This window comes from Petaurus breviceps, unplaced genomic scaffold (genome assembly GCF_028583685.1).
Source record: "Petaurus breviceps papuanus isolate PSGF00001 unplaced genomic scaffold, PetGlider_PUasm1.0 174, whole genome shotgun sequence".
Lineage (NCBI taxonomy): Eukaryota > Metazoa > Chordata > Mammalia > Diprotodontia > Petauridae > Petaurus > Petaurus breviceps.
The window spans coordinates 44,427,498-44,446,676 of NW_027185761.1; the positions used below are offsets into that span (position 1 = coordinate 44,427,498).

At 40.7% G+C, this 19,179-nt stretch overlaps 1 protein-coding gene across 9 annotated transcripts in view; it reads left to right on the forward strand.

Moving 5' to 3' along the window:
• FRMD4B (FERM domain containing 4B) overlaps nucleotides 1–19,179 on the forward strand; it is a 353,851-nt gene that overhangs the window by 270,642 nt on the left and 64,030 nt on the right. For all 9 annotated transcript variants that reach the window (XM_069084137.1, XM_069084138.1, XM_069084139.1 and 6 more), the window contains 2 exons: nucleotides 5,754–5,810; nucleotides 6,884–6,906. In XM_069084137.1, the coding sequence (XP_068940238.1) occupies nucleotides 5,754–5,810; nucleotides 6,884–6,906 (80 nt within the window). The remainder of the gene's footprint in view (nucleotides 1–5,753; nucleotides 5,811–6,883; nucleotides 6,907–19,179) is intronic.

The window sequence follows — 19,179 nt, forward strand, 5'->3', positions numbered from 1 at the left end:
TATAGGTCTTAATGAAGTTTCCCACAGTCTAAGTCTTAATTAAATTTCACCACATTCTGTGAAATGGTCATTATTATTATTCTCCATTTAAGATGGTCTAATGAAGACACACAAAGGAAAAGATGACTCTCCCAGAGTCAGACTTAGTCACTCAACATAGGCTACTAGTCAGAAATCTAAAGCTGTCTGAGGCCCAGAGATAGGCTCCATACTCTAGTCCAGGAGTTCTTAACTTTGCGTCCATGAAACTTGGTGGTGGTGGTGGTGTTTTTTAATAATATATTTTACTAACTGTATTTCATTATAATTGGCTTCCTTGGTAATACAAGAGTGTAAAAACATTATTCTGAGAAGGGTTCTATAAGCTCCACCACACGGCCAAAGAGGCCCATGACCCAAAACAGGTGAAGAATCTCAGCTCTAATACAATATAAACGTTTGGTGACTGACTTTAGTTCCTCACTTGTCACCTTTAATTTTTGCAAAGATGAGATTGATTGATTGCAGCTTCTACAGTTTATCTGTCTTTCTCAGTATTTTTTATCTTCAATTCAGCAAATAGTGATTATGTATCACTGTGCTAGGCACAGTACAGCTAGTAGAGGTATAGGAAAGGGAGCACTGGGCTTAGGGTCAAGAGGTTGTTTTTGTCCATTTATTTCAGTCATGTCTGACTCTTCATGACTCCTTTTGAGGTTTTCTTGGCAAAGATATTGAGCAGTTTGCCATTTCCTTCTCCAGCTCATTTTACAAATGAGAAACTGAGGTAAGCAGGGATAAGTGACTTGCCCAGGGTCACACAGCTAATATGTGTGTGAAGCCTGATTTGAACTCAGGAAGATGAGTCTTTCTGACTTTAAGCCCTTCATTCAATCTAGTGGGTCACCTAGCTGCCCCAGAGTCAAGAAAACCTGAGTTCAAATCCAACCATAGTTACTTACTTGCTGTGTGATCCTGAGCAAGTCATTTAACCTGTTTCCCTCAGTTTCCTCATTTGTAAAATGGTGCTAATAATAGCATCCACCTCACTGGGTTGTCATAATAGGTGCTTAATCAATACTTATTCCTTTCTCCCTTCTATAGACACTGAGGATGCAAAAATTAAAAAAAAAAAACTAAATTGTCCCTCCCCTCAAGGAGCTTGCCTTCTAAAACACATAGTAAAGAAAATACAAAATATATATTGAAGTCATTCCAAAATAATTCCCTAAACAAAACTGTGCATTCATTGTTCGAAGCCAGCTCTGAATATGTCTGTGGTAAATGGGGATGTGGTGGGAATTGTTTTCAACTTTCATTTTCATTCCCAGCTCTGTTGAATAGCTTCTATATAATATCCTCTCTCAAAGATTTCAGGGTTTCATTGACTTTTCCATTGTGTTCAGGGGTCATCCTTCTTAAGTTTAATTTTCAGTCTAGAGCTCTGATCTTCTGATCAGAATATTTCTCATTTCCTTGTTCCACCCTTTCTCTTAGAGTTTCTTCTTGTGGAACTTAAGGAATTTGATTTTCCTCAAATTTCATTTGATTGTCGTGCCAGGTGGGCTCTTGCATTTATCTCTTAATCTTTTCTCATCAGGTTAGGAAATTATGACCTTTGTGCTGAAAGATTGAGATGACAATTGATTTCTACAGTCTCTCTGTCCTCCCTTTGATTTCATAACCAGCCAAATTCAAGGAGAGCTTGAAATTTCAAAGGTGCAGAACTGGCAATCCCTCAAAAAGAGCAAAAATGTAGAACCAGACTCTATGCTTAGGGATAGCAGTTGGCCTTCCTCTCAAGTCTCAGAAGCAACACCTCTGTGCTACAGGGCAGAATTGATTTACTTTCACTTTGAGATATAGAGGAAAGAGCGATAATTACCACACAGTGCTAACACTGGATATTTTTTTTTTAACAACATGAATGAAAGGAAAGATTTAATGGAGGAGAAATAAATAGCCCTTTCACAAATCCTGGTTAAAAATTCTGGATTCTCTCCCTATCTTCCCTTAAGCCATGCTGCTCTCAACCTGCCAATTGTAGAGTTAGCCTTCAACTACATGTTTCTCATCCCTGGATGCAATTATCTCAATCCCTTTACTTCCCTCCATTTCATCTGGGATCATTCTAGGAAAATCTCCAACCCCCAGTTAACAGGTGGTGGGTAGGAGGAAGCTAAGATGTAGGACACATTCCCAGGACCTTTGCTTCTCAGTTCAAGAGCCTCTGTTAACTAACTCCACATTCCAATGGTCATTGTTGATGACTTAAGCAAGGAGAGTATCTTGTGTGGAATTGTTTTTCATGGGCTCGATTTTGTGGTCTAACATAGACCAGGGGACAGAATTTTTCAAAACAACCATTACATCCTCCTTGTAAACACCACAGTTTGACATAAAGCATCCTTACTCTTTATATAGAAATACCTCTGCAGAAATTCATAGGTACCTGTGTGTTGTTGCTGTTATTCAGTCTTTTCAATCACATCCAATCTTTGTGATCCCGTTTGAAGTTTTCTTGGCAAAGATACCATTGCCATTTCCTTCTCTAGCTCATTTTCTAGATGAGGAAACTGAGGCAAACAGGGTTAAGTGATTTTCAAGGGTCACCTCACCAGGAAGTATCTGAGACTGGTTTGAACTCAGGTCTTCCTGACTCCAAATCCAGTGCTCCTATTGTGCCACCTAGGTACCCATAAACATTTTCATTTTTTTTAAAGCAATTGGGGTTAAGTAACTTGCTCAAGATTACATGGCCAGGTGTTTCTGGGTGGGTGCTAAGTGTCTGAGCCCAGGATTTGATCTCCAGGTCTTCTCAACACTGGAGCTGGTGCTCTTACTCACTGTGCTACCTGGCCGCCCCAACATTTTCATATTTTAGGACTTGAACAAATGTTGGCCAGAATGGGCAGGGATGGGTGGGTTTTGATCAGCAACTTTGAAAGGATTAGTGACAGCAAAGACAGCAGAGCCATGGGATATATTGGGGAATGTCTTCATAAACAAAAGATCCATTAGAGCCTGGCACATGGTAGGCACTTAAGAAATACTTGTTCTATAAAACTATGCATATCCTTTGGTCCAGCAATACCATTAGTAGGGCTGTATCCCAAAGAGATCATAAAAAAGGGAAAAGGACCTACATGTGCAAAAATATTTATAGCACCTTTTGGGGGGGATGGCAAATTGGAAATTGAGGGAATGCCCATCAATCAGGAGTGGCTGGACAAGTTGTGGTATATGAATGTAATGGAAAACTATTGTGCTATAAGAAATGATGAGCAGGTGGACTCCAGAAAAACCTGGAAAGACTTATATGAACTGATGCTGAGTGAAGTGAGAAGAACCAGGAGAACATTGTACACAGTGATAGCCACATAGGGCAATGACTGACTTTGATAGACTTAGCTCTTCTCAGCAACACAATAATCTAAAACAATTCAAAAGACTCATGATGGAAAACTCTATTCACATTCAGAGAAAGAATTATGGAAGTTGACTGCAGACTGAAGCATACGATTTTCACTTTTTTTTTCTTGTGGCTTTTCCCTTTTGTTCTGATTCTTCTTTCACAACATGGCTAATGTGGAAATACGTTCAACATGATAGTACATGTATAACCTATATCAGATCATTTGCTGTCTTGGGGAGGGGGGAGCGGAGGGAAGGAGGGAGAAAATTTTGAAACTCAAAATCTTACAAAAATGAATGCTGAAAAAAATGTATTAAGTCAGTCCAAAAAAAATAAAATAAAATAAAATAAATACTCCTTGATATTGATTGGATATTGGATCAAAGATTTAGAACTGGAAAGAACCTTAGAGGTCACCTCACATGTGGCCCTCTTTTACAGATGAAGAAACTACAACAGATAACAGAGTAGAAATTAGCTATCAGTCAAAAGCATTTATTAAGTGCTTACTGTGTGCTGCCTCAGAATACAAAGAAAAGCCAAAACAGGGTCCCTCACTTCCTGAAGCTCACCTTCTAAACTATCAAAGGCATTTCTTAAGAGTCTCTTATTCCCACCCCTTTCTAGAGGTTGGAAGACCGCAAGCGTTGTGCATTGCATATATGTTCAGAGTTTTTCCAGTGCATCGATCAGTTATGCTTTTTTCTTCTATTTCTTTTTTTAATGCTGTGGGATGGCTCTCTAAGATGGGGAAGGAGAGGGATACTTGGGGAAACTATGATAATATAAAAAACTCAAAAGACATCAATGAAAACTTTTTTTAAAAAGCATCTTATAGAATGACTTGATTTCTGAGGATACAAAAAGCAAATAACTACCTGTCCTCTTTTAAAGAGTTTACAACCAGTGTTTGGGAGGAGATGGCCATGAAACCAACACATGCATACACATAAGAACACAAAATAGATGAAGGTATTCTAGGGAATAAGGAATTAGTCACAAGGGGAAACCCAAAAAAGTTTCTTGTAGAAGGTGGATTTGAGGGAAACCAAGGGCTCTAAGAGGAAGATGCAAGGAGGGAGTGCATTCTAACAATGGGAGGTTGGTCTTGGTATTGGAAAAACTGGATTAAAATCTCGCCTGTGATCCTTACTACCTGAGTGACCTTGGGCAAAACACTTAAACTTTCTGGGGCTTCAGTTTCCTAATTTATAAAATGAGATCAGACTAGATAATTGCTCATCTCCCTTACAGTTCCAGATTTATAATCCTATAGTATGAGTCAGCTAGATGACTGTGCATAGAGGGCTGGACCTAGAGTCAGGAAGATCTGAGTTCAAATCCAGCCTTAGACACTCACTAGTTGTGTGACCCTGGGCAAGTCATTTAACCTTGTTTTACCTTAAGTGGCAAACCACTCCATCATCTTTGCCAAGAAAACCCTCATTGACCATATGGTCCACGGGGTCAGGAAGAGTCAGACAGTTCTGAACCATTTGAAGTTGAATGCCTTGTTAATACAGAGAGTAAGGCAATAGTGAGCTGGGATGTAACCCCCAAATCCTGTTTCTTTCCACAGTACCCCCTCATTCTTCTACTTCCCGCCTTCTCTGAACCTCTGACATTATGGGTAAAATCACATATTGGCTATTAAAGCAACCAGACTACCTACTTTTTATGCTACACCTTGCTTTTTCTGTCTGAAGGGTGAGAAAATAATCACTGTAGATTGAATTTTCCCAAACTGCCCTATCCAAAGCATCAGCAGTAAAGGAAGTCCAGTGATCTGGGTGCTTTTGCTATATTTATAAAAATTATATGGCATATTTTACCTGTGAAGTCGGAAATATCAATTCAATTACAGAGGTGTCAGGGGAAAAAAAATCCTATCCTTTTCATTGTTCATGAACTCGTTTAACCTATATAGCAGAGAGAAATATTATCTTGGGGAAACAGTTGAGGGCCAAGTAATCTGGCCAAACCTGCAGGGCTTGAAAATGGGGAACTATAGGAGTAAAGGAATAATTCACTTTTAGGGGACCTGAAACTTTAAGCATCAGACCCAGGTCTGTCTCTTTCAGAATTCAGCTCCCTGATTAATTTCCCTGACGCTGTTTTTTGCTAAAATCCCTGGCGCGGGTGGTAAAGCTTTTGTCCCAAGACAGTTTCATAGTTTCTGTGGCTACCCTCCCCTTTCCTATCCCCACCCCCCTCCCATTCCCACTTCAATGGTATAGTCCGCGGCTGATCGTAAACTGAAGGCGCTGGAGAGTGACAGGGGCTCAGACTGGCAGCTTAGTAGCTGCAGAGGGAGGGAAGTCGGTGGGATGATCTGTGATGTTCTTTCCTTTGCAAACAGGGGCAGATCGAGGTAGAAAGTGAAACAGTCTTCAAGTTAGCAGCGCTCATTTTGCAGGTAAGTTTTGCTTGATATCTGTCCTCCCCCCCCCCCCCCCACACACACACTTCCTTGCTACCTGCAACAAACATTTGTGCATATCCTAGTAATTAATGGAGTTTTAGCCTTTTGCTTGCAACCTGAAACTTTGAGGGAAACCAAGGGCTCTAAGAGGAAGATGCAAGGAGGGAGTGCATTCTCATAGTTGGGAGTTTTTAGTCCTTTGCGTGCAACCATGAATATGACGAAACATATTCTAGTAGTAATCAGTTTGTCAAATGAAGTGTGGGTCCCTGGTTTTAGCATGGAGCATTGCCTGGGTAAAAGCGGGGGTGTTGTGTGTGTGTGTGTGTGTGTGTGTGTGTGTGTGTGTGTGTGTGTGAAATAAGATATGTAAATGTACAACAAGTTTAATCCCCCTAGGGAAACGAAACAAAACTAAGAATAAACTCTTGGGAAAGGACCTTCTAAATTAATTTTGTTGGGTTCTCGGTTTTCACGGTCGTTAATTTGTAAGTACAGCGCTGACAGTTAATAGAAATATAGTCACCTTTGCCTGTCTTTTGAGCCGTAGTAACCGATTGCCCTTTAACCCTTGAAGATTCTATTAATCAAAAAAAAAAAAAGGTCTGTTTTCATGCTGCATTAGGAATTAGAGACATACTATGTGTTCGGTACTTGGATCCCAGGGGCTGGTGATGTCTGTTCCCACCACTTGCATACAAATGCATTTAATCACCCGGGCTTTTGAGAAATGAGACTTAATTATTAGTGCTTTTTCACAAATTCTTGTCTCTCCATTTAACAATAACAAAACCTGGCTGTCTTTCTGTGCCAGATTCTCTTCCCTGGGAGTACTGCAGGAAGACGTTCTCTTTTTCGAAAGCATGCTTGCTTCCCCAAGTCCTAACCTTTGCTGACTCTGGACTGTTAGGGTTTAGAAAGTAGTACTCCTGGGGTGGGGGGATGGAGAGAAGGAAGGGGCAGAAATAACCAGCATAATTCCTCTGATCCATCTGATGTTATACTTAATATATGAACTAGAAGGAAACATTTTAATTTTGTTTTCTCTCCTTCCCTCCCCCTTACAGGAAGCCAAAGGGGACTATACCAGGTAATGCATCTCTTTTCTTCTGCTACCCTACAGATTCTGAGGTGGGACTATGCTTGTGGAACTCTGCATATATTTCTGCACTGCTTATCCCCCACCTTTACATTCTTGGAAACTAGAAAAGACCCTTTTGGGGAGGGAAGAAGTTGGGAAACGGTAGTCTGTAATCAGGAATAATGATGGGGGCAAACTAAAAAGGGATCAGTAAAATTTTTAAACTTAAAAAAAAGTCAATGGACAGAGGAGTCTCTTGTGGGCAATGAAAGGAAGGTGTGGCTGCAGAATCAGTCAGAAGGCAGATTTCTATCACAGATCAGAGGTGCAGGATAATCGCCTGAATTCCAATAGACTGAAATCTGGGCTTTCTGTGCCTGGAGTAGGAAGTTCTGGGAAAGCTGTTTTTTTCAAACCTAGGTGACAGATCATTGCAATCAGAGGGTCCTTCTAGGTAGAACCTAAAATGGAATGGAAGGGCTTGGACAACCCGGGCTTAAAAAGAGGCGACCTCTTAACAATCCTGCCTTTGAGAAGTCTTAATGTATGCACTGTAAGATAAAGTTCCCTCAGCTGCTTGGGAGTAGATCTGTCTGCTGCTTTCTCTTGCAGCTGCCCGGCGGGGGCCTCGCCCTTCATACACTTGACCTGACAGTTGTATTGTTCCCTGGTGTGAGACTGTGAGGGACCCCACTCTCCATTGCCTGTGGCTGCATAATCACTCTCTGTTTAGCCCGGGAATTTATTTTCTACCTGTAGAGCTGCTTTTCACTAAAGCTGTAGCTGAAGGGGGAAAACTGTTGAGAGCCTGGAGGGAAACCCTTCAATTAGAACCAGCTCTCACTGACCAAAGACAAATTTCAGAAGATTGGCCCGAGGCAAGTTAATGTTTTACTCCTCTCAGCCTTTCCACACTGCCTATTTTTGTCAGACTCCCAAAAGTTTACTTTGAAATTCAGATGACTCAAGTAACTGATAACAGTTCATGGCTTCCAAGTTCCCAGAGGTCAGCCATGTCCTTGGGACACTGTGTGGGGCTGTGGAGAAGAATTGGGTTTGGAGTTACAGACAAATACAATAGGTGGCCCAGATCCTGACTTAAGTCAGGAAATACGCTGTTGTTGAGTCTTTCAGTTGTGTGACTCTTCTTGGCAGAGATGCTGGAGTGGTTTGCCATTTCCTTCTCCTGCTCACTTTACAAATGAGGAAACTGAGGCAAACAGGGTGAAGTGACTTGCCCAAGGTCACACAGCTAGTGTCCTAAGTCAGATTTGAACTCAAAAAGATGAATCATCCTAACTTCAGGCCCTGTGCTCTATCTACTTTGACACCTAGCAGAGTTCAAAACCTGCCTTATAAACTTTGGAGCTCACTTAACCTCTCAGACTTAGTTTCCTCATCTGTAAGATGAGGCCTATATTTCACAGAGTTAAGAGGTTCCAGTGAGGTCGCATATGTGGATTGCTTTGCAAATGATAAAGTGATGGAGAAGCACATTATTTTTGTTATTAGTTACCACTAATTTAGATCATGCCTGCCACATCTCTCATTTTTGTCTTTGTACCTCCAGTTTGGGGCACATATTAGCCCTTGAGTAGACTATTGGTGGCAAGCAAGTCACTTGGCCTGAGTAAAATGAGATAGTGTAGGATATGGATGGATCCTCCAAGGTCCCATCTGGGTCCGAATCTGTGAACCTACATTTCATTTCAGGAGCTTCAATATCAGTCTAATAAAACTTAATTTAATAGAGCCAAGAAGAAACTTTGCCATGGTCTGACTTGGGAGATTCTTTTGCAAAGTGGGGAGGGGAAAGTAAGGAATAAGGGCCTGACCGTCTTGAATTCCAGCCCTGACTGCTAACTGTTGTGTGACTTTGTATAGGTCACTTACCCTCTGGGCTTTTCTTTTATTCTCATGCTCACTGATTAGTTGATTAATCTATGGAATGGGTAATCTGGTTAGATCTGGAGTCCTTAACCTTTTTTTGTGTGTGTGATGAATAATGCTCTTAAATGCACAAAATACATAGGATCCCAAAAGAAACCAATTATATTGAAATAGTAATTTTTTTTTTAGTTTATGGTACTCCATGAAATCAAATATGTATGTCCATTTTGGATTTTTGACAGTGTCATGATTACTGGACAACCCCTCCCCCCACCCCATAGTTAGGATTTTCAAGCTAAGAGGTGGCAGATTTGGTCAGTGAATATAGAAGACTGTTGCCTATGCCAGGAAGCTCAGTATTTGGACAAGGGCTTATTTGCCTTTAGTTCTGTCCAGGTCAGCTTTGGATCAGAGACCCTTGCCTTCAGTACCTTATTGATTCTTCTCTTTCCTTAGTCACTGGTAAGTGCTTCCTTGTCATACCTTTCCTTAGCAATTAGTGTGACTGTGTCTAATTTTTTTTAAGTGATTTCAAAAATTAATTCTAGTTCTTGAAGGTTGATGCATCAGCGTGAGAAAAGATTTACATAGTCCTGTGCAGATTTTGGGGGGCTTAATAAATGCTTTTATTGGATGAACTAAAGGGGGAAAAAGCAAAAAAAAAAAAGCCAGTAATTCATAACTGTTTCTATTGTTGCCTAGTCCATTTTAGCCCCTATATACCTATATTCTTTCTACCTTTGATTTTTCTGAAAGTATCTTCAACTCAACAAATGTTTATTAACCCTCACTAAGTGCCTAGCATAGGCATAGGACTGGGGAGGAAGGACGAGGAGTTATTTAAAGATTAGAATACTTTCACCCTGATTTTAGTTAGAAAACAAGACTTACATATAACAGGGCACCATAAGTCAATATTATGTGTGATCATGATTAAATTCTAAAACATATTGATAATAAGACCTATGGGCAGGCAGGTAAGGAAGAGGATAACCCTGGATGGCTTGGAAAGTTTTCTGGAGGGTGTGGGACTTGAGATCAATCTTTAAAAATAATCATGGTGTGACTGGACTAAATGAAGGGTGGAATTCTTAACCCTATTTATGTCCCTCTGGCTGATTAGTGAAACCTATCATGCCCTTCTCAGAAAAATGTTTTAAAAGCATAAAATAAAATACATTTTACAGGCTACAATATGTAATACACAGGATTACAAAGAAAAACAATGATGGTGAAATACATTATTAAAATGTTACATACATCATTAAAATATTTTATTACATTATTAAGTTTATTAAATGTAAATTAAAATGTATCAAAATACATTATTAAATTTAAAAAAAGTTCTTGGACCCCAGATTAAGAACTGGAGTAAGGATAAGGGGGCCATTTTTCCAATTCTCATTGGTAGTAATCCATCTTTATTTGGAAGGAATTGTCAGCATTTTAGGTCAGGATGTAACTTCAGAGGTCACATAGCCCTGCAGTCCCGTCTCCTCAGTCTCCTCATTTTACCATCGAGGAAACGGAGACCCAGAGAGGTCTAGTCATCTATGCCTTGTTAACACTGAGGTGTGGAGACTTTGTTGTGGTTGCTGATGTTCCCCGCTGGGATTTTCAGAAATTCCCTCCCCCAAAGCAGATAAATGACTTTTCTGGAATTTTTAATCTTCCAGGGTTAGTTGCCAAGAGCCCTGAGAAGGTTGAGGGATGCGCCTAGGGGTTAGTCAGCCAGAACTTGTGGCGATAGCTCTTAAACCAGTTTGCGATTGCAAGGCTGACCCAGGCCACTTCTCCTGACAATTTACTCAAGTAAAATCAAGAACCTAAAAGGTCACTTCATCCTGCTCCTTCCCTACTAGACTGTCTGAGAGCCCATTCTACACCCCCACTTAACTTCTCCACCATGGCAATCCAATTATGCTGGATAGAAGTTAATTAAATTGTTGGAAGAAGGACTTCAATTTTCTTTAAGCAACTGACAGTTTGGATTTCCAAGTTAGTCCAGGAACCTCAGAGATAACTATTGACCGATGGGAGTAACATAACACAGACAAATGTAGGGAATTCCTGAAAGCTGACACATCTCTGAGACAAGGCTTTATCTTCAAACCCTTAACAAAGGAGCCAGTAAAAGGAGAGAGTAAAAAATACATAGCCTGGAAGACTTGAATTTGCTGCCTAACTCTAGGGGGGTTTCCCCCTTCATTTCTACTTATAATGAGGGAGGCAGCAGCTTTTTAAAGGCTGTTGACACCTGGCTTCTAATTGCTGGGAGGCCCCCAGAAGTTCCCAGCTTCCACTGCTTTTCCCTGGGCTCTGGTAATTTCCCATGAGAATAGTAAAGCTTTGGATGTTGAGGAAGTTAGTTTATATGGAAAAAGTAGGGGCTTTGAATAAGTTCACCCCTGAGGGTTGTACCTCAAAGCTGGGGAATTACTGATTGGGGTACTTCTCCAAATCTATGCACAAATCTGAGAGGGAAGACTGAAAATTATCACCATTTCTTTATGGTTCAGGATCTGTTTTCCTTGGTAGCCTCAGGTAAAAAGAATAAAGGCTGCAACTTAATAGGAATTGAAGTTTTTCAGTCCCATCTCTGATCAGGGGAGGAATCCATCAATATATGACATGTGTGAAAACATACTGCAAATGACCACATCGGTCTTGAGTCCCTAATGCTATTTTAAAAATCATATGGCATGCTAAGAGGTTAGCTTAATAGCAAAAGAACAATAAATCCCTGCTGTATTGTGTCGGCATATCGGCATGATGGCCTTCTGTCAGGGTGGTCACTGAATGCCGTACTACAAAACTGACCCCGTATTTTATTATTAAAAAAAAGTTGACTTGATGCTTTTCTTCTCTCCCCTCTCAACATTGTTTTTACTTGAGCAGCTGGACTGTCAGGAAGCCCTGGGTTAGAACCCTTCCATTGGACATTTACACTTAGCAGCCCTATGACCTGGAGCACATTGTTAAAAGTGAGGCAGGGTTGAGCTGGATGGTGTCTGATTTCCCTGTCTTACTGAGAGTGGGAAACAGAGAGTTTGCATTGAGAGAGAGAGAGAGAGAGAGAGAGAAAGGGAGCTCCTCTTTCTCATAGGTCAAAGTAAAATTATGAGAAAATTGTGAAATGCTGTTAATTCATTAACTAGAGGAAGAATTGGTATATATTAAAGATGCAGCAGTGGTACAGTGACTGGCCTTGGCCCTGGAGTCACAGACCAAACATGGCTTAAAGTCCTGCTCACTATTTACTAGACGTATGGCCTTGGACAAATCACTTAGGTGAGACTAAGTGGGCCTGAGTTTCCTCACCTATGAAATGAGGGACTAGCTGGTCTTCAGCTCTGAGTCTATGATTCTGTGGATTCTGTAGCTTAAAGTGCTCCAATATTGTCTCATCTGAGCAAATTAAAACCCTTGCTCAAACAACCTGTACAATTATTAACCTGATTCATTTATTCTATTACACACACACACACACACCATGGAGTTTAAGTGACTTGCCCAGGGTCACACTGCTAGTAAGTGTCAAATGTCTGAGGTCAGGTTTGAACTCAGGTCTCCAGGGCAAAGGCCTATCCACTCCACCACCTACTTGCCCTAGGGTGCTATATTTGGATGTAGTTTATTCAGCATCACTTTAAATGTTATATTTCCAATGCAGATGTAGAATGAAGAGTTTTCTGTAAAGCAGGCAGCCTGTGTGTGGCTGACCTTGAAGTTCCTGGAAAGCTGCTAATTCAGAACCAGCTCTGGGCCACAGCCTGAGTCCTTTGTCTGTGACTGGGAGTTTTATGGCAGTGAGCCTTTGTGACTGATATGGTCCAAGGCTGGAGGGATAGATACCAGGGCAGCAATGAACAAAACCAGTTAAAAACTAGCAGCTGGTAGCTCAGTGTATGAGAGTGCTGGGCCTGGAGACAGGAAGACCTGAGTTCAGATCCTGCCTCAGACACTTTCTAGCTGTGTGACCCGGGGCAAGTCACACTACCTCAGTCTGCCTCAGTTTTCTCATCTGTAAAATGGAGATAATAATAGCACCCACCTCCCAGGGTTATAATGAGAATCAAATGAGATCATGTTTGTAAAGCACTGTGCAAACCTCTTAGTGATATATAAATACTAGCCTTGTACACAGGAGCACCGATTCTGGAATCGAGAGGAGCGAGCATCAAATCTACCTCTGCAACTTAATGCCTCAGGTGACCTTGGACAAATTCACTTCATCCCATGGGCCTCACTTTTGTCATCTTTTAAATGAGGGGGTTGGACTTGATATGAACTCTTAAGACAGTGAGGATAGCATCTCTACTTTGGAAATCTTTATAAAGGCTTTATATATTTCTATATTCACAAGGGGTGAACACAGACTCTAACCTTATCAATTAAAAAAATTATTTTACTTGGTGATTAGATTGGAAATACATCATAGTTTAAAAGTCTCAGCAAAAGTAATAAGCAAAGTCACTTCTTTAAAGGAAAACAGTTGTACTGGACATCTAAAACCCTTCCAACCTCTATGTCTGTGCTGTCTCCCCTTAAACTTCCTTTGACTTGACCATTGCCTGAAAGGATTTTTGAGGTTTTATCTTCCCTTCTTAAAGAGAAGAGTTCAAGAGATCATCTGCCTGGAGCTTGAAGGGACCTCAGAAACCTTTTATTCCAATGCCTTTATTTTACATGAGGAAATGAGGTCCTGGGAGGTGTTCATTTGTCCAAAGTCACCTTGGTGCTAAGTGGCCTAGCCAGCTTTCTAGCCCAGGGTCTCAGCTCTGATTCAAGCATTCTTTCCACTGGGACCTATAAATGACCCAAGGAAATAAAGAAATGCTGTTATTTACGTGAAACCTAAGTGATACCTGCTGCTGTTCAGTCCTTTCAGTTATGTCTGACTTCTGTGACTTCTTTTGGGGGTTTACTTGACAAAGATACTGGAAGGGTTTGCCATTTCCTTCTTCATCTCATTTTATAGATGAGAAATTGAGGCAAACAGGGTTAAGTGACTTGCCCAGGGTCACACAGCTAGTGAGTTTCTGAGGCTGGATTTGAACTCAGGAAGATGTCTTCCTTATTTTAAACCCAGCACTCTTTCCGCTGAACCAAGTAGCTGCCCCTTAAATGATGCCAAGTAAGCCTAAATAAAGCCTAAGAAGTGCCAGTAGAGTGAACCCTAAGTTCTTTCATATGCAAATCAAGTAATTAACACACTTTTTTTGGGAAGGGGGCTACTTAAGTTTGAGAGCCTTGGAGTAAGGAAGATATAGGTTCAAGTCTTTGCCTCTGACCCCAGATTGTGTGACTTTGGAGAAATCATTAACCTCTCAATTCTCCCCCAGGAGCTTTCTTAGATCTAGGGTCTAATACTATCTAAATTGCAAAAGGATCCACATCTGTGTAGAAGTTTTTCACACCAGGAATTTCTTACATGGAGGATGGGGCTGAACTCAGGAAGAACAACTTAACAGTAAATCAATTGTCTTACTGGGTGTATGAACAGAATTTTTTTTTAATAGAAGGTAATTTAGACTTAGGTGCCTTTCCTATTTCTTAACTTGCAAAAGGAACTGGAATCCTCAACCCTTCCTCTAAAGAGGTTGGTGCTTTGGGATGCTCAGAGTGCTTGAAAGGCAAATTCAGGTTAAATCCAACAGCCACACACTGCCCCTTGCTCTACTAGTATTTTCTCTGCCTTCATAGCTATATATTACTACACCGCTGTGTCTCTAATATTTACTATTTCTACACCACTTGTGTGCAGTGTGTGTTCTGGGTTCAAGGAAACCTTAGAACTAAATCCTATTTGATTTACCTCCATGTAAACTTTGCTTGTAATAACAGAAAATTCACCACAAAATCAACCAATCGGTAACAGGATCTGATAGCATAAGCAACATTTTGTACCCATAGTCCTTAATCCTCCATTTCCGATGCCCTCCCCGACACCCAAAGAAAAGTCAGGTATTTCCCTTGTCTCATTTCTGGGGCCAAGACTGCTGGCCATTACATTTTTCCTGTGAGGGAATTCATTTGCTGCAGAGTGGTTAGACATGGATTTGGAGCCAGCAATTAATCCAACAAGTATTTATTAACAGTTTACTATATGCCAAGCATTGGGGCTCCAGAGACCAAAATGAAACAGTCCCTGTCCTCAAGGAACTTACATTCTGCCAAGAAAGCTATATGTTCAACTGTGTAAGTCTCTAAGTTCTCCCACTTGCTAGCTGTGTGAAGATGCAGGACTCAAATTACTTAACCCTTCTTAGTCTTGTTTCTCTTGTAACGTGGAGCTCATGATCCCTTCCCTGAGAAGCCTTTGTGAGATAACATCAGTGAACCTTAAAAATTCTCTGTAAATGTCAACTGTCATCCATTCTTAAGTTTTCCCTTTCTTTTCAATACAATATAGTTCCATGTCACAGAGGCTAGGGGCATGCACCCCACAATCTGGGAAATCTGTGTAAAATTTTATGGACCTCCCTTCATACCAGAGAAGAAATTGTATATATTAATGATAAAAGATAAAATATGTTGATATTATACACATATTTTATGCATTTCTAAGTTTCTAAATTTTTTCTGTGTCATCTGCAACTTCTTCAAAACTGCCTCAAAATTCCCATTTCATTTATTATGCCAGCCTGTGATATATCAAAACCGTGATGGGGAAAGTTGTGATGTGGAAGGGATTAAGTGTATTACCAGATGGACTTCCGTTCTTGCTTAGCACTCCTTTTAGGTAGGATGAATAAAAGAAATGAGAAATGAATTCATGGTAAATACATTGGACACTCCTGTTTGGACACGAATGCTTGTTAGAGAAAGTTTTGGAGGAGCCAAGAGAACCACATGGGGGCTGCTGTCTTTGGCTAGGTTCCTACATTTAGTCTCTCTCCGTTTAGAGTTCTTATCCAGAACTACTCAATATTTTTTTTAGACATTGATTCCAATCCAAATTCTATATAGAATAGCAGAGGTACACAGCTGTAGGTTGGGCATGAAAAAATACTGCAAAGAAAAAAATTATATAGGAAGTTTAGAAACAAAGTATAGAAGATCAGATGAAAATGTTAGAGGCAGAAGAAAAACAATATAGGCAATGGCCACGGTAACGTAAATAACAAACACCCAAACAAAACTGTGTGAGTGTGATGACTAATTGTAGCCCATAGAAGAGGTGAGGAGATGTACTTGCCACCTTTCTTTAGAAAAGTGGGGGACTATGGGTGCAGACTGTCACATATACTGTCGGGCAAAGTTAACAAAGTATCTATTGGATAAAGTTGAGTTATTTTTTGTTACAAGGAAAAGATCATAGATCCTTGTTGTATTCACTTGAGTATGGTGGGGAGAGGTAGGTTATATGGAAAATGCTGGTATAAAAATCACAAAAGAACCAAGACAACTTAAGAAAATGTTGGAGACTACTAATAATTCTTCCAATTCAAAATAGAACCGCCACTGTTTTCCTTGGACACTTCCGAGCCAATCTGGTTCATTTCTGAACCTCAGAACTTGGAAGGAGGCCTTCCAGATTCTTTTTCCAGTACTGTGACTGACTTGGTCCCCCAATTAGAAAATGGATGAGAGGCAAGCTGTGTTGCTTCTTTGGGTCTCAGGTACTCAGCAATTTGCCAATAATAATCTCATCTGAAAGAAGTAGAAATAATAAGGCTTGAGAAGTCTTCTGTTAAGATTCTAAATAATATAGAACTTTATTGTTAATAACAAAAACTGGAAAGGCATATCATGGAAGGAATGCTAGATTTAGAGTCAGGGCCTGAATTCAAATACTACCTCAGTCGGTCAGTTAATCAACATATGTTATACTTCGGGGCAACTAGGTGGCACAGTGAATAGAGTGTAGGCCCTGGAGTCAGGAGGACCTGGGTTCAGATCCGGCCTCAGACACTTAACACAAAACTAGCCATGTGACCTTGGGCAAGTCACTTAACCCCAGTTGCCCTCCAAAAAGCAAAAAAAAAAAAAAAACATATGTTCAACATCTTCTTTGTTCCAGACACTGCCCTGGGTTTTAGAGGCAAAAATACAGGCACTTGCATGACCTTTGACTAAGTCTCTGTTTCCCTGTGCCTCAGTTTGCTTACAAGAACCTTATAGATCTTAAATTAGGGAGTGGGAAGGACCAGATTGTTTCTCACGTAGAAGTCATCGTATAGACCCCTTCAGTCCTATTCTCAGGCTTTCCTCTGCTATGGCAGGATAGGCTCTTAAGAGTATGGAACCAGGGATAGGCTGCATGGCTGTGGTCCAAGGACTGACCTAGCTAAAGGCAGAGAGAAGGGTCATTCCCAGATTGTCCACAGAGTGATGGATTTTCCAATAACAGCAGCTCCAACTCTAGAGGAGCTGTGACCTGTTTTTTGGGGGAAGAAAGTACCAAGGAAATCAGTCAGCCAGCATTTATTAAGCACTAACTAATCACTGAGGATACAAATACAAAAATGAAAACAGCCTCAGTCCTCAAAGAACTTATTTTCTGTATATGTGAGAATTACGTACTAATATATACAAAATGAATAAACAGTAGTTTTGGGGAGAAGGGGATTTTGATAGTTGATACAATCAGGAAAAGTTTAAATATCCATCAGCCTTTCAGTCTCTAAAATATGACTGTGGCTAATAAGCATCAATTTATTGAGAGAAAGAGAGAGAACTTTAAAAAAAAATAATAAGAAATGTAAGCTGCTGCTGGCTGACATCAGCACCCAAGAATGATGGCGCTTGTAATGAATTTCAAGTATAGCTTCTATCTTGGCATATGGAAGACATTAGGTGGAGAGTGGGAGTGGATCCCACTGCCAGTCACCTCTCCAAGGGTGGAGAATGATTGGAGATCTCACTCCTTTGAAGGAGTTAGGAATACCATCTTATATTATCAGAAACTGAGCAAAGTTAACACCTCAGCAGTCATCTTATGCCTGCTTTTTCCTGGTTTCTGTTGAAAGAGTTCTAACTTCTCATTTCTGTTGAGGGCAGCAGTTGGGAATCTTGGGTTAGAGTGAAGGGTTTGCAGTGGGGGTGGGGGGAGGCATTGGCTGGCTTTTCTTTTTCTTTTTTTTTTTTTGCCTTTTGGAGGGCAATTGGGGTTAAGTGACTTGCCCAAGGTCACACGGCTAGTTTTTTTGTGTGGGTGTTAAGTGTCTGAGGCCGGATCCCCGAACTCAGGTCCCGGGCTCCTGGCATTCTTTTTCTTTGCAGTAGTGTCTTTAGTTATTTTTGGTGAGAGAAAGATATTGTAGATCTTAGGATCTGAGTAGGAAGGGACCTTCCTCAAAGGCAGCTAGATGATGGATTGAGCACTGGAGTCAGGAAGACCTGAGTTCCAATGTGACTTCAGACACTTTCTGACCCTGTGTAATGAGAGTGTAAATTTTAAAGATCTTCCCTGCCCCTAGGCTAATGTGCACCTGGAGCCTGGGGTGGGAGGCTTGTTTTTCAGTAGATACTTCTTGATTGGCCAGTGAGTCAATAAGGTTGTTACATTTTCTGAGCCAGGAGAAGGCTATATAAGCCCTGATGTGTAGCTTTGTTTTGGGACTCACTTTGAGAAGTGTTCTGTGATTTGATCTGAATTGTGGGAAGCCGTTGTTGAGAGTCCCCCAGCTTTGAAACCCAGATGTTGTTTGGTATGGATGTAATGGTTGCACAGTTTGGAAAGCTGTGTGCTTGATCTGTTTCTGTCTTGATAGTACTGTCTGTATATTCTGAAGTTTGGGGTGCTGACCTTTTTCCCCTGAACGAGGTAAACGATATATGTCTGACTGATAAGTAAGCTTGTTAACCCATTTTGAGTTGCTTTCCTTTAACAAAGCAGATCCAAGAACCTGTGTGAGCAGGCACCTTGGGGATGATGGGGTGCTTGCTGCTACACCCTGGCAATTCCCTTTTATTTTTTTAAAGTTTGCCTCACTTTCTTTAACTGTAAAAAGGGGCTTATAATGGTATCTACTCCCCAGGGTTATTGTGCAAATCAAATGAGGTGATATTTGTGAAAGGCCCGAAGCACAGTGCTGGGCATATAATAGATGTGTAGCTAGTCCAATCCACCCTCATTTTACAGAGGAGGAAGATGAGATCCCTGAGAGGTGATTTGCCCTTGCATTCACAGGTATTCAATGTCAGAGTTGAATTTGAATTCAGGTCTCCTGGGTTCACATCCTGACTGCTTCTTACTAATAGAAGGGGTCTGAACTAGACTGTGGCCTAAGGCACAAAATCGATCATTCCTATGATCCTTGAAGATGACTACTTTTGAAAAACAAAGTTTGAGAAAAAGTTATGAAGTAACTAATGAGCAACATTGCCCAGGAAGTAAAGAGGGCCTAATGAATACTGTTAGTTAACATTACTAATCAGTGGTGG